The 12528-nt window shown below is 26.0% G+C and overlaps 4 protein-coding genes across 15 annotated transcripts; 2 read left to right on the top strand and 2 right to left on the bottom strand.

Moving 5' to 3' along the window:
* Positions 1-645: 645 nt before the first annotated feature.
* LOC127067118 (NADH dehydrogenase [ubiquinone] 1 beta subcomplex subunit 1) lies at positions 646-6546 on the bottom strand. Of its 4 annotated transcripts, none has more exons than XM_051001691.1 (2): positions 6430-6546; positions 646-1096 (listed from the first exon to the last, which is right to left on the bottom strand). In XM_051001691.1, exon 2 carries the CDS (start codon positions 920-922, stop codon positions 746-748), a length of 177 nt encoding a protein of 58 aa, XP_050857648.1. In that variant the 5' UTR covers positions 923-1096; positions 6430-6546; the 3' UTR covers positions 646-745. The 4 variants fall into 4 exon arrangements, with proteins under 4 accessions (XP_050857648.1, XP_050857649.1, XP_050857647.1 ...); XM_051001692.1 differs by lacking the exon at positions 6430-6546 and adding an exon at positions 1760-1778; XM_051001690.1 differs by lacking the exon at positions 6430-6546 and adding an exon at positions 1517-1663.
* On the top strand, positions 1930-5713 carry LOC127067108 (myb-like protein P). 5 transcript variants are annotated; one of them, XR_007782556.1, is made up of 6 exons: positions 1930-2259; positions 2352-4265; positions 4363-4548; positions 4823-5079; positions 5353-5459; positions 5542-5560. XR_007782556.1 is itself a non-coding variant. In XM_051001672.1 (6 exons), the coding sequence occupies exons 1-6, from the start codon at positions 2197-2199 to the stop codon at positions 5595-5597; spliced, it is 2499 nt and encodes an 832-aa protein (XP_050857629.1). In that variant the 5' UTR covers positions 1930-2196; the 3' UTR covers positions 5598-5713. The 5 variants fall into 5 exon arrangements, 1 of the variants encoding a protein (XP_050857629.1); XM_051001672.1 differs by having other exon boundaries at positions 4823-4995; positions 5542-5713; XR_007782557.1 differs by lacking the exon at positions 4823-5079 and having other exon boundaries at positions 5542-5713.
* Positions 6547-6653: 107 nt separating the features above from the next.
* On the top strand, positions 6654-9520 carry LOC127067110 (protein halfway). 3 transcript variants are annotated; one of them, XM_051001677.1, is made up of 8 exons: positions 6654-6866; positions 6982-7532; positions 7699-8013; positions 8107-8276; positions 8404-8586; positions 8660-8818; positions 8897-9013; positions 9085-9520. In XM_051001677.1, exons 2-8 carry the CDS (start codon positions 7250-7252, stop codon positions 9355-9357), a joined length of 1500 nt encoding a protein of 499 aa, XP_050857634.1. In that variant the 5' UTR covers positions 6654-6866; positions 6982-7249; the 3' UTR covers positions 9358-9520. The 3 variants fall into 3 exon arrangements, with proteins under 3 accessions (XP_050857634.1, XP_050857633.1, XP_050857635.1); XM_051001676.1 differs by having other exon boundaries at positions 6969-7532; XM_051001678.1 differs by lacking the exon at positions 6654-6866 and having other exon boundaries at positions 6900-7532.
* LOC127067109 (probable ATP-dependent RNA helicase DDX52) lies at positions 8311-12236 on the bottom strand. Of its 3 annotated transcripts, none has more exons than XM_051001674.1 (11): positions 12058-12236; positions 11722-11961; positions 11476-11661; positions 11118-11373; positions 10887-10959; positions 10591-10794; positions 10426-10516; positions 10203-10325; positions 10037-10124; positions 9828-9903; positions 8311-9752 (listed from the first exon to the last, which is right to left on the bottom strand). In XM_051001674.1, the coding sequence occupies exons 1-11, from the start codon at positions 12142-12144 to the stop codon at positions 9539-9541; spliced, it is 1638 nt and encodes a 545-aa protein (XP_050857631.1). In that variant the 5' UTR covers positions 12145-12236; the 3' UTR covers positions 8311-9538. The 3 variants fall into 3 exon arrangements, with proteins under 3 accessions (XP_050857631.1, XP_050857630.1, XP_050857632.1); XM_051001673.1 differs by having other exon boundaries at positions 9974-10124; positions 12058-12234; XM_051001675.1 differs by having other exon boundaries at positions 9974-10124; positions 11722-11798; positions 12058-12173.
* Positions 12237-12528: the final 292 nt, after the last annotated feature.

The raw sequence follows: 12528 nt of genomic DNA, 5'->3' as shown, positions 1-12528 counted from the left end.
CTCGAGTTATATTTTCGATTATTATCCGTCAAATAGATAATTTATATTTGCTTAACGTAATTCTAATTATTCCTAAAAAATATATCAATTAATTTATTTATAAAATATATTAATTTATTTATTTATAAAATATATCAATTACTTTATTTAATCAATTAGCCCACATTCACTTCAAATCATTTTAAATTTATATTATTGTATTGAAATCTTAACGAATGATATGAAAGAATATTTATTTTATTATTTTATTATTATGTTACTATAAATGTATACATAACCAATTTTTTTATTTTTTTAATTATTTTATTTCACTTTTTTATTTCATCAGTATTTTATTTTATTTTTTTCTTTGTTTTCTACTCTTTAAAATATTGTAGCATTTAATAGTTCGTCTCTTTGATTTAATATTTAGATCAGTATTGTATTCAATTTGATTTGTGATTAAAAACGCAAATTCATGTAATATAAAAAGTAATGAATTTAAAAATAAAACATGGACAACAGTTGTTATATTTATTCATTGAAGTTAATCCATCTTTACCGAGTAATAATTTGGTGGAAAAAAAAAGAAAAAAAAAGAAAAAAAAAAACAGAGTTATAACGCTAATCTACAAATATATTTATATACAAAAGAGTACAATCACATAGAGATTAATTTAAATCTATATTTTAAGTTGTCTACATAGTTTAATAGGTTTTTATTTTAATACATATTTTTATTAAATGTATTCATTTTGTAATTCAATTACGGCCATGAATGTGGTTGTCCAGATGCTACTTCTCTTCCATATAAAGCAGATTTATCTCTGAATTTAGTTAATCTTAAATTTTCTTGATGGTCTAAATAACTTCCAATTAAAAATCCAGTTATAGGAAGAGCAAATGGAAAATAATTATTTAACAGATATTTAAAAGTTATCATGTTGATTAATTTACTTCCTAATTATTTTGTTGATGCTCAAGTAATTGTTCTTTTTTCCACTGTCGAGTACGCTTTAGATCAAAATAAATAGAACTTGCTGTAATTGTTGGAAATGAGACAATCAAACAATATCTGTTGATATAATAGCCGAATGACTTGGCAGCACCCATCAAACTGTAAAAATATAAAATACATGATTAGATTATTAAAAATAAATTATTAACCATAATTATTCTGATTAATACTTGTACAATACAATAACAATATGTGATTAAATTATTATATTATATTACTATTTACTTATTCGTTTAAAATCAGTATTAATATATATGTTTAGTTTATAATTATATTTATTGCATTACGAAATATTCTATATATTATTTATAAAAACTAAAAAATACATAATTGCGTAACGTATAATTAACCTCAACAGGGAAGATGTGAATACGTATATAAATAAATCACGAACAATAAAATCAACTGCTCTATAGTTATTAATATCGTAATTTGACGTTATGAAATTATTCTTTTTGGATTATCTATTTTTCATCAATAGTTGTAAGTAAATTAAATCGTACTATACAAGATACGTACAGACCAGTTCAAAGCAGTATAGAGCTGACTCTGACAGCGGTATTACGAGACAATTCAATTCTGCATATTTTTTTTTTTTTCATACATTTATTCCAAAAGAGTATTCGAAAACTTACATTAAATTTTTTTTAAACAATATTATGTATATAATAAAATAATATTGATAATTGTAATATTAAATGAAAAATGATAGTAAGGATTTTTTATCAAGGTTGATTTTTTTTAAATATTATGAACGTTTACCTCGATATATATTAATCAAAAAATTAATAAATGCTCTTCTTCGGTTTCGTTTATTATAAATTATTCTTTTCATATATAAATCTAGTTCATAAAAGATTTATGTTCCAAGTTTTGATAAAAACTTACAATTCTACTGACTACTCTCCTATTCGTTGAAAACAAATTTTTGAAGTCGTATTGACCAATCCTAAGTAAAGATGTTTTTAGATATTTCAGAATTCACATTTTTGTTATACCAAGTTATTTTCTCCAAATTTAAATAATTTATTTCTATATGTTTGCCTTATAAATAATCTATATTAATGTCAAAGTTATTAAGGATTATCGACTTATATGGAAATATACATTTTTGACTGTTATAACCTTAGACGAATGAATAATAATTATTATTATTTACAATTTTTCATTATTTGTATTAAATTATTAAATAAATAATAATGGCGCAGCAAACATATATTTCTTGCATAAAAATTAATGGTGTTCCTATTCTTCCACCAATGGTAAGTATATTATAATAAACGAATTTAATTTGCAACACAATCTATTATCTATAGAATTTTGAAAAATAAACCTTTTTATTCTTAATTTTTAGATAACTGAAGACATTAGAAAAGAAGTAAAATATTATAAATATTTAGCAATTCAAGTAGAAAAAAAATTAAAAGCTTTATATGATACAAAATTTAGTGACAAAAGTACATTTATAGAAGATGATACAAGAATACAGGAAATTGATCACATATTTAATTTTGATAATGAAAATGTAATTCCTAATGCAGACTCTAATATTGATGTAGATCAAATATCTATGAGAAATACGTATGATGTTACAACAAATAAAAATACAGATTTATATGTTCATGAACAAAGTAATAATTCTGAATTGATACAAGAAATATCTTGCAATGAAAATATCGAAGCAAATTTAACAGAAAGGCATTCATTTAGTCCAAAATCAACTGTCTTAAGCACTGATTCGACTGAAAATCTTACTGAAAATCTTACTGATACAACAAAATCAAAAGTCAAGCAAAATATCTTAGATACTTGGAAACCTGAAGTGCCTAAAACCTTAGATATTGTCCCTATTACATTGGATGATTCAAATATATATCAAAGAGAAGAGTTTTCAAGGATAACTGAAACAAATTCTATTAAGGAAACACCAAATCTTGTACGTCAGGGTTCTTACATTTTGGATACTCCAAGTCCTATGTTGCTTGCGCACATGCAAACAGAATTAAATAATACAAATGATTTTCCTACTGTAGATTATATTCCTACACCTGCAAAAAGTGTTATACGACGCAAGGAATGGAATATTACACAAACGAAAACTGAATGGAAAAATGAAATTAAAAATAATGAATTTAATGTCATGGATAGTCAGCAGACATTAAAAAATTCAAAGTGTAAAAGAAAAAGTTTATCTAGTAAAAGTAATTATAATTTATATAAGACTGAGAGTGAACAAACAATATCGGAACCACAAACTCGCATGTATCAAACTACAGGATCTGTAGATTGTATACAAATGATGCTTGAGAAAGAAAATATATATAAACCTGATATAAAAATTAATAATAATAAAAAGAAATATAGTATAAGTAATAATGATAAAGAAAATCATAGGCCACAGGAATGGAAGGAAAGCAAAAACATTTCAGTGTTAAATACAACAAATAAATTAGGAGGTTCATTGGGAAATTTACACGATATTGAAACACAAATGCACAAGATTAATGAGTCACAAACATCAAAGACATATAAACATAATGAGAGTTTTGATGAAGAAAATACAAGTAATGATAAAATAAATGAGTCAATAGAAAAATGTAATTCTGCTAATATATCTGAGAAATTATTGACTATCTTGAAAGAAATAGAAGAAGTACATAAAAGACAAATGTCTGAATTGGTAATTCGACAACAACAAGAGCAATCTTCGTTACAAAAAGAATTTGAAAAGCAACAATTACTTTTATTGACAGAAATAAAAAAATCTTTCCCTGAAATTTCTCCTGTGATAGATGACAAATATTTGTCATCTACTTCTTTGGATCAAGCTGTGTCAACAAATAATTCTACTTCTAAAAATAGTCTTACAGATACAAAACAAGAAGACGAAAATTTAGAATCACTGACTGTTGTTCAAAAAGATAATTTATTATTGTCACCAAATCAACGCGAGCTAAGTCCTACATGTCCACTGGATTATATTTATTCCAAAAATCATCTTAATGATACAAAAAAACATTTGAAATGCTATGAATTTATTCAATCGTCACAAAACGAAGCCTATGATACTTCCATGTCCAAATACAATTGTACATTGATTAAAAATAGAGAAATACAAGAACATATAAATAAGAATAAAATGCGTGATTATAATTTAAGTGTAACAAGTGAGAGTAAAAAACCTACAATTAGCCGTCGGTTATTTCCATTAGACTGTAAAACTGTACATGTTCCCATCATTGATAGTTCTATGTATGCAGAGAAACACGTAAGATGTAAAAAAAAAATGTTCTTTGTCAAATTGATATATTTTAATGTTTAAAATTAAAAGTGTCCTTGAATAATTACAAACAATTATATTACAGATACAAGCTGCATCTATTATCAATGCATATACACGAGGATATTTAGTACGCAGGTTAATGAAAACAGATCGCGTGATTACTTTAAAAAATACGTACAAAGAAGCATTGCAATGTATGCTTAAATTACACGTTGATGCACCTCTTGATTTATCAGAACTGCATTTTTTACGTCGTTTACAATTACAGGTAACTTTGGTTTTACATTTACAACAATAAGAACCTTTGTGAATGCTTGCTAGTAAATCGACATATATTTAGAAATTTTCATTCATTTTTACTTTTCAAAATAATAATGCATAGAATTTAATTCTAATAATTCTTTAAAATATAAACTCTATGTTATAATTATATATAAGAATACTATCATAGCATTAACAGTACATTTAGAATATTTATAATAGTATGCATGTACTTTTTTAGTAGACCTATATATTTATGATAACATTCTCATTTTTAAAAGTGTGATGCAGCATCCATGAATATAGTGGAATTATTTACTCAAAGTCCTGCATACAAAATGAAAATAATAGCGCATGATCGTGAAATTAAACGGTGTCGCACTGAACGTCCAACTTCAGCACGATCATACTCATTTGCTACCCAGAGGACCCTAGCAAGGAAAAAGCTCAAAGAGTATGATTCTGTATAATATAGCACTTTCCATATTTTCATCTCCTAGAAGAGCATATTTAGACTTTTTACATATCATTTGAGAAAGTAATTTATTTATATTTTTGCTATAAACCTTTATTAGTTGATAATTTAGTTACTTACTGATTTTTTTTATTAAATTTTATACTAGAATCTACTTTGTGTAAGAGAACTTTTATTTATATTATTTAAATCATAATATTAATAATAATATAGCATGAATTACAATAAGTTCACAGAATTATTAATAAGATATTTTACGTATCCACCTTATCAATGTATTATACATACTAAGTTTATTAAATATTTTATCTTTATTATTTATTAATGCTCCTATAGGATGAGAGATTACCAGTCACCAATTATCACTCAATTACACTCATCTAGAGCTAGATGTCAAACTTGGACTTCTGAAATTTCACAGCATCTTATCTCACCGAATATACGTAAGTTATATGTTGTATCATTTCCACAATCATAAATAAAGATTGATAAATTGATGAAAATAAAGTGATATATATGTTACAGATCAAACTATTAAAAGAAGTACCAGTGCAGGAACAGTTAGAAAACCATGGAGATGAAATAAGATCACTGTGCCTTTGAATATTACTTCTAGATATTCTTTGTACAAATCATAATCTTGTAAATATTATTTTGCCTGGGGTGCCTATATTTTTAATAAATTTATTTCATACGACTTCTCATATATTCAATATTTTCATTTTTATTATGTATTTGAATAAGATAACATATAAGTTGAATATTTATGTTACATTTTATATTTTATTTATTCAATAAAAAAATTTTTAACATTATAATATTCTAATATTATAAATAACATGAATTTAGAAAGTTAAGTTTACAAATAAGTGTTATAAATGCATTGTGTATGTATGTATATAATCAGATATGATATATACACAAGTTTATCAAATATATTCGCGTTCGATGCATAACAAATAATCTTAAAAAGAAACAGTGATTCATGCAACAAGTTATGATTCGAATCGCAAGAAGAGAGCGTAATAAGTATGACACTTTGACCAATTTTAGTTCGTTAGCGGGTCAACCCGAGTGACCTAGAGTCCTCACGGTTAAGTGAATTTACTCGTTTATGTCAGTCGTAAGATGAACGAGAAGTCCGATAATTTTCTTTTATCAATGCAATAAAAAAAAAAAAAATAATAAAAATTGTATGTTCACATTTTTTTCAGTGTTATCTTTTCGTCGATGAAAGTCGATGAAATATACATATAAAATTTAGTTATTATTATTATTATTTATAATTATCACGAGAAAGAGATAAGAGTCTTTTCTTTAGCAAATAAAACGATTTAATATAATCGAATTTTATACCATGTTACTTTGAGTCTCAATGTTAATATAATAATTTAATTAATAATAATATCTTACCATTCGCCATAGATGAATTTAAAAAATTAAATCGGAAATCGATATCAATAATATATCGATTTATTGTAGGGCCAGTTCTCATATGGCGGGAAGAATGGAACAGTATGAAAATGAGTAATAAGACGGAGAGGAGAGTGAAGAAGAGAGAAAAAGAGAGGGAGAAAGATAAAATGTTGACATTTCCATGTCCATCACTGTATATAGTTGGCAACGGTACAAAAGACTTGTGTGTGAAAACAAGTACCTAATTTAGACAAATTATTATATATATATCGCGTATGTGTATATATGTATATATATGTATGTATGTACATTCGCAGCAATAATTACAACAAAAAGAAAAAAAAAAAGATGTGATGTTAACGAAATAGTAAGAATGATAATCAGTAAAGAAAGAGAAAATTTGTCGCCGTAGTTTCTCATTGTGGGTGTTATCGGTAAGCGTTAAACGAAGCTAGTATATATATATATATATATATATATATACACATATTGTATATATATATATATATATATACATATCGGAAATATTATCGCAGAAATAATATTTAGAGAAGAGAAGAGTGAAGAGGAGAGAAGAAAAGAAGTCTTTAAGCAAAAATAATGGGATTAGTCGGCTAATGGGGGAAAAAGAAGAGGATGAAGAAAGTACATGATATATATACATAGAATAAAATAAAAAGGAGAAAATTATTTTTTCCAAAAATATTGTTAACGCATAAGAAGGAAACTTAGTAATGTAAAAATTTGTAAAGAATGTGAATGTGAAAGAAAAAATATTATAAGAGGTTCATACGAACGAGAAATTTTTAATGGACAGATGCAGTGCCAAATAGTGATAATATGTCTTTTGTATGTGGGGGTGGTGTATGCACGTACAGAAGAAGATCAACAGGCATCGAGTGCTTCCAATGCTAACGGAATTACAGAAATTTTTTCAGGACTTTCGGAACAATGTTTTTATCGACCTCCAACCGATTGTCCTGACTTAAACGTCGGTTGTCCTTGCAAGAGAATTAGTTTATCGCACAATTACGAAAGTGACGCCGTACTTTGTTGTAATTTAGATAATCATACTTTCGAAAATGGTCTTCAATGCGTTGGTAAGCATAATTAATAATTTTTTTGTCCTTAAATTCTTTTAATATATTTATAACAGTCTATGTCTTAAGATTTATACGATATATGCAATATATATTTTTTATTTTTGTATATATATTAGTTTTCTAGTCAAGTATTTAATTCAGTTTAATAATTTATTACCATCAGGATTTCCATCGAATATATCTTATATTCATATTCGTAATGCTACCTTGGATGTATTTGATGCCAAAAAAACAAAATGGAGAAGATTAAAATCACTTGCCATAACCGATGGAAGAATTAATCGTGTCAAAGGGCAATTCCTTATAATGACACCTACGTTATGTTTGAATCTTTCAAACAATGCTCTCATCGAAATAGACAATAATTCGTTAATTAGATTAGCACAGCTTACTACCTTGGATTTATCTTATAATAATTTAACGCATTTACCTGCATTGAATACAATGAACGGTAGAGAATTTTGGCTCGATATTTCTGGTAATTGTACATTCTATTGTCTTTTTTATATCGTTATAATGTTAATGGATATATGTAATAATTACCAATAGAATATCACTTTGTTATTTATAGGAACTAATACTCTCTGGTGTCATGACATTTATCAATATATCAATAAAACAGGAGAGAAACAAATTAATTTCAATAGAGAAAATGAAACGGTGTGTTCTGCGAGTAAAACATGGCATTGGTTTAATACTACAGAACAAGTACCGTTGCAACAAGTGCGTTATCTTAGTCTGGTATGTATTGATGTTGATTATAAATATTTTGATATATTAATTATTTTTCATTGTTTATTTATGAATTATTTAAAAAAATATATATATTTCTATGTAATACAAATCATAAAAATTATTTTATATTTAGTTGCAGACAGAGTGTCCAAAAGGTGATACTTGGCAATGTCAATGTAATTTTAGAAGATTAGATATAGTTGAAGGAAAACCACCTACATTAGCAGTAAATGTAGATTGCAGTGGAATACAATTAACAGAATTACCGGATAAATTACCACGCAACACAATAGCACTAAATGTTTCTTATAACAATGTATGTATTTAATATCTCTTCATCTATTACTAAAAAAAAAATTTGCTACTTCTTATTTTAATCTTATTCATAGATCACAGTATTAGATGATTTGAGTACCAATCCATGTTACGAAGATATACGTGAATTTTATGCCGACTATAATAACATATCATCAATCAATAAATTAGAAGGTTCCAAGTTTTTAGACAATTATGCATTACTCAGTTTAAGATACAATAAAATTAAATCGGTAATATTTTGTTAATTATGTTTATAATGAATGTATATATTTTATTATCTGTAGCTATGCAGTATTTTGATCTTGCAGCTTCCAACTTATATTTTAAGTCTGAATGTACATGATAAAAGTTTTGGAAGTTCTCGATTAGTTAAACTTGGTGGAAATGAATTGCATTGTGATTGTAATACTGCTAAATATTTAAAGGTAAGAAAGAGATTATAAGATAATTTTATTTCTAATATATTTTATCATTAATTTTATATTTTGATATTTAGGTGTGGCTGCAAACACGTATATTAGATTCAGATGAAGTTTTATGTGAAAATGTAAAAGAAAAGGTGGTTGATTTAGAGCCATCAAAGATGTGTGTCTATCCTGGAGATTGGACTGATTATATTTATTATATAATTGCTACTGAAGTGATATTATTGATAAGTCTAATAGCTAAAGTTTCTTATGATTATTGGGTATTTAAAACTGCTGGTTACTTGCCATGGCCAGCCAATAAGATGCCAAAGTTGCCTTGTGATTGGCTATGTGAAACATAACAGAATATTATATTGATAGTTATAAATACGTTATTTTTCTATTTCAATATATTGAAAAGATTATATATTTTTTATTATTGGTCATATAAAAATGTATATATAATCAATATCAAATCTTGTTTCCATGACATATATTATAATAAAATGAAATTTGCATATTTAATATCTCTGATTGATATACTTAGTGTGTGTTTTTTGTAACTTTTTTAATATTTACAGCATTTTTTTTATGCAACTTTTTTGTTACATGTTGCTTGTATTTTGGTACTGTTAATATAGTATCCCGTTCGGGAGCTGTTCGTTCAAGTTTTCGTCTTTCTTTTTTACTATGTTTTTTCATAGCAAGCATATATTCTGGAACATCACAACCTGATGCACGCATAACTGTTGCAATACTAATTAAAAAAAGAAAGATTATTGTATTGCAATAGTTTAATTAATATATTTACTGGTTAATATATTTAACTAACCTTCTCAAATTTGTTGTATCTTGTTCTGTAAAAAATGTAATTGCTTTTCCTTTATGACCAGCTCGACCAGTTCTACCTATATATAGATAATTAGTAAACATTTGTAACTTTTATTTGTAACTAATTTTTATGATTATAATACAAACCTATTCTATGTATATATGAAATAGTAGTTGGTGGAAAATCATAATTAATTACAAGATTCACACCTTTGAAGTCAATACCTCTACCCATTAGTTCTGTACATATTAACACCCATATTTTTCCTTCTCTAAAGCAACGTACTACATTATCTCGCTAAAACAATTTTTGTATACGATATTAATAACGATAATGCCTTTAATTTATATTAAAAAATACTTTGTATAATATTACCTGTGTCTGAGTTCGATCGGCGTGAATAACGTCAACATTTATGCCATCATAAATGAGTTCACTAAAAAGTTCTTGAGCTCTTTCTTTGCTTTGTACAAATACTAGTACTGGAGGTGCAATACCCTTTTAATTAAAAAAAAATTATTTTACTAGTAATATTGTTGTAAGAATATATGAATAAGTAATGTTATATCAAACATTTTACATGTGATATTTTTCATACCTTTAGTATAATATTTCTAATAGCCACAAGTTTTCCTCTTTCACTACCAACAAATAATAATTCTTGTTCTATAAGATCTACAGCAGAATTTCTAAATAGAACAATAAAAACAAAAGTTATAAATAATTGATAAAAGGAGGTATCTATTATTGAGGAAGTGTATACCTTTGACCCACAGTAACAGTAATAAGACCTTTGAGATTTTTGCGACACCATTTTGTTACTGCAGGTGTTGTTGTTGCACTAAACAATGCACGATGTAAATTAGAGTTTGTACATGCCGTTGAAATTTCTTCTAATTGATCTCTGAAACCTCGCATTCCATCTTCAAAAAGCTTATCAGCTTCATCTACTATTAACCATTGTACACTAAAAGTATTATTTTTATTAACTATTCGCTAGATAAAGAAAAAATTACTTTTATATCCACTATATAAAAAAAATTATTTTTTATATCTTACTTAGCTAGGGAAATGGCAGGTGGTTCCTGTTTCAATAAAAATACTAATCTTTTTGGTGTAGTAATTAATATATCTATAATCAAAATTAAATATATATATATAATAATTAATATATCTATAATCAAGGTTAAATATATATATATAAGTAAAATATGTCAAAATATAATGAATTAATAATACAAAGAAAAAACACAAATATGATAAATTATTAAACTAAAGAAATAGACATACCAAATTTTTGTGAACTTTTAGGGCCATATTTAGAAAGTGCTTGATTAATTTTACTAATAATATGTATTCTAAAGCCATAATCTTCACTAAGCCGTAAACATTCTCTATATGTTTGTTTAGCTAATTCTCTAGTAGGACTTAGAATAATAGCTCGAAAACCCTGTTTTTGTGGAGCATTCAAATGATGAATGATTGGTAATAAAAAAGCTGCTGTTTTTCCTGAGCCTGTTGGGGCACAAGCTAACAATTGCCTGTTCTAATTATAAAAAAAGAATGAATATTATTTACTGTTGCATATTTTGTAAGTAATTTCTTTACTTATTTTATAATAATAAAAAATTATAGAAAATAAATATACCTGTAATAAAACAGGTATTGCTTGCATTTGGATAGGTGTTGGTTGTTCATAACCACATTCTTTCATATTATTTAATAATTTTTTAGATACTTGATATTCTGTTAATAATTCATCAAATGTAGCTATAGATTTAGGTACATGAGAACCAGTGACTGATATATGATGCTGATTACGAAATTGATTAATCTAAAAATATAAGTTATTGTAGCTATTTGTATATATATTTTTTTATATTAAACTTCATACCTGTTCACGTTCCAACTTAATTTTTTTAGCTTCTGTCATAGAATTTTTATTCGTTTTGGTTTTTACTTTACTTCCATCTACAGGAACAGACATTCCTTTAATTAATGTTAAAGTATCAATTTTCTTTTCTTCCTCGGCTTCCTCATATTTTCTTTTAAGAGATGTTTTAGAACAAACATCGACAAATCCATTTGTTTCTACTTCATCATTAGGTACATTTTTAGTTTGTTTATTAATTAACTATCGGAAATTTACATTATTAAATTTTAGAGAAATAATTCTATTTCCTAACCTTATCATTTTGGAAGCAATACGTATTTAAAAAAAGAGTACTACCTTGAATTTTTCTGCATCTGATTGAAAGCGTTGCATGTTGAATTTTGATCCAACAGCTAGTTTCTTAAAAATATCATATGCATCCATTTTTATACTTTAGAAGAATTATTATTTAAATATCACGTGTAATAGTATGTAACCTAACTTGTCAAAATAATGCACAACCTGAAGAAAGATGGCGTATAAATGCAAGGACAGCCCTCTATCTCGTCTCAAGAAAGTATCGATAAAACAGGTTGAGCAGTGCAGGTGATGTAATTTGCTGGATTTATTTCGATATAGATTGTTTTCGATAATTACATAACTTTGAATACACGAGTGAATTATTTATGAATTATTAAGTCTGTGTGCCTATTCTACTCTGCTATGTATATAAACAAATGTACACGCGGATCCAGAAATCAGTCGGTAAGTTAGAATATTATTATGACAACGTTCTTGAAATATTCTTATTGTTTCAAATTTTAATTT

Source organism: Vespula vulgaris, chromosome 10 (assembly GCF_905475345.1).
Source record: "Vespula vulgaris chromosome 10, iyVesVulg1.1, whole genome shotgun sequence".
Classification (NCBI taxonomy): Eukaryota; Metazoa; Arthropoda; class Insecta; order Hymenoptera; family Vespidae; genus Vespula; species Vespula vulgaris.
Note: the sequence above shows the minus strand (reverse complement) of the source record. Positions and strands in the feature narration are given on the sequence as shown.

Bases quoted from the DNA above. Each gene is read 5' to 3' on its own strand.
- LOC127067118 (XM_051001691.1), bottom strand. From the start codon at position 922: ATGATAACTTTTAAATATCTGTTAAATAATTATTTTCCATTTGCTCTT.
- LOC127067108 (XM_051001672.1), top strand. From the start codon at position 2,197: ATGGCGCAGCAAACATATATTTCTTGCATAAAAATTAATGGTGTTCCT. The intron at 4,266-4,362 runs GTAAGATGTAAA...ATTATATTACAG, and splicing joins CTATGTATGCAGAGAAACAC to ATACAAGCTGCATCTATTAT. The intron at 4,549-4,822 runs GTAACTTTGGTT...CATTTTTAAAAG, and splicing joins TACGTCGTTTACAATTACAG to TGTGATGCAGCATCCATGAA.
- LOC127067110 (XM_051001677.1), top strand. From the start codon at position 7,250: ATGCAGTGCCAAATAGTGATAATATGTCTTTTGTATGTGGGGGTGGTG. The intron at 8,587-8,659 runs GTATGTATTTAA...TCTTATTCATAG, and splicing joins TAAATGTTTCTTATAACAAT to ATCACAGTATTAGATGATTT. The intron at 8,819-8,896 runs GTAATATTTTGT...TTGATCTTGCAG, and splicing joins GATACAATAAAATTAAATCG to CTTCCAACTTATATTTTAAG.
- LOC127067109 (XM_051001673.1), bottom strand. From the start codon at position 12,144: ATGGATGCATATGATATTTTTAAGAAACTAGCTGTTGGATCAAAATTC. The intron at 10,960-11,117 runs GTATGTCTATTT...TTTTGATTATAG, and splicing joins TAAAAGTTCACAAAAATTTG to ATATATTAATTACTACACCA. The intron at 10,517-10,590 runs GTATACACTTCC...TGTTCTATTTAG, and splicing joins ACTGTTACTGTGGGTCAAAG to AAATTCTGCTGTAGATCTTA.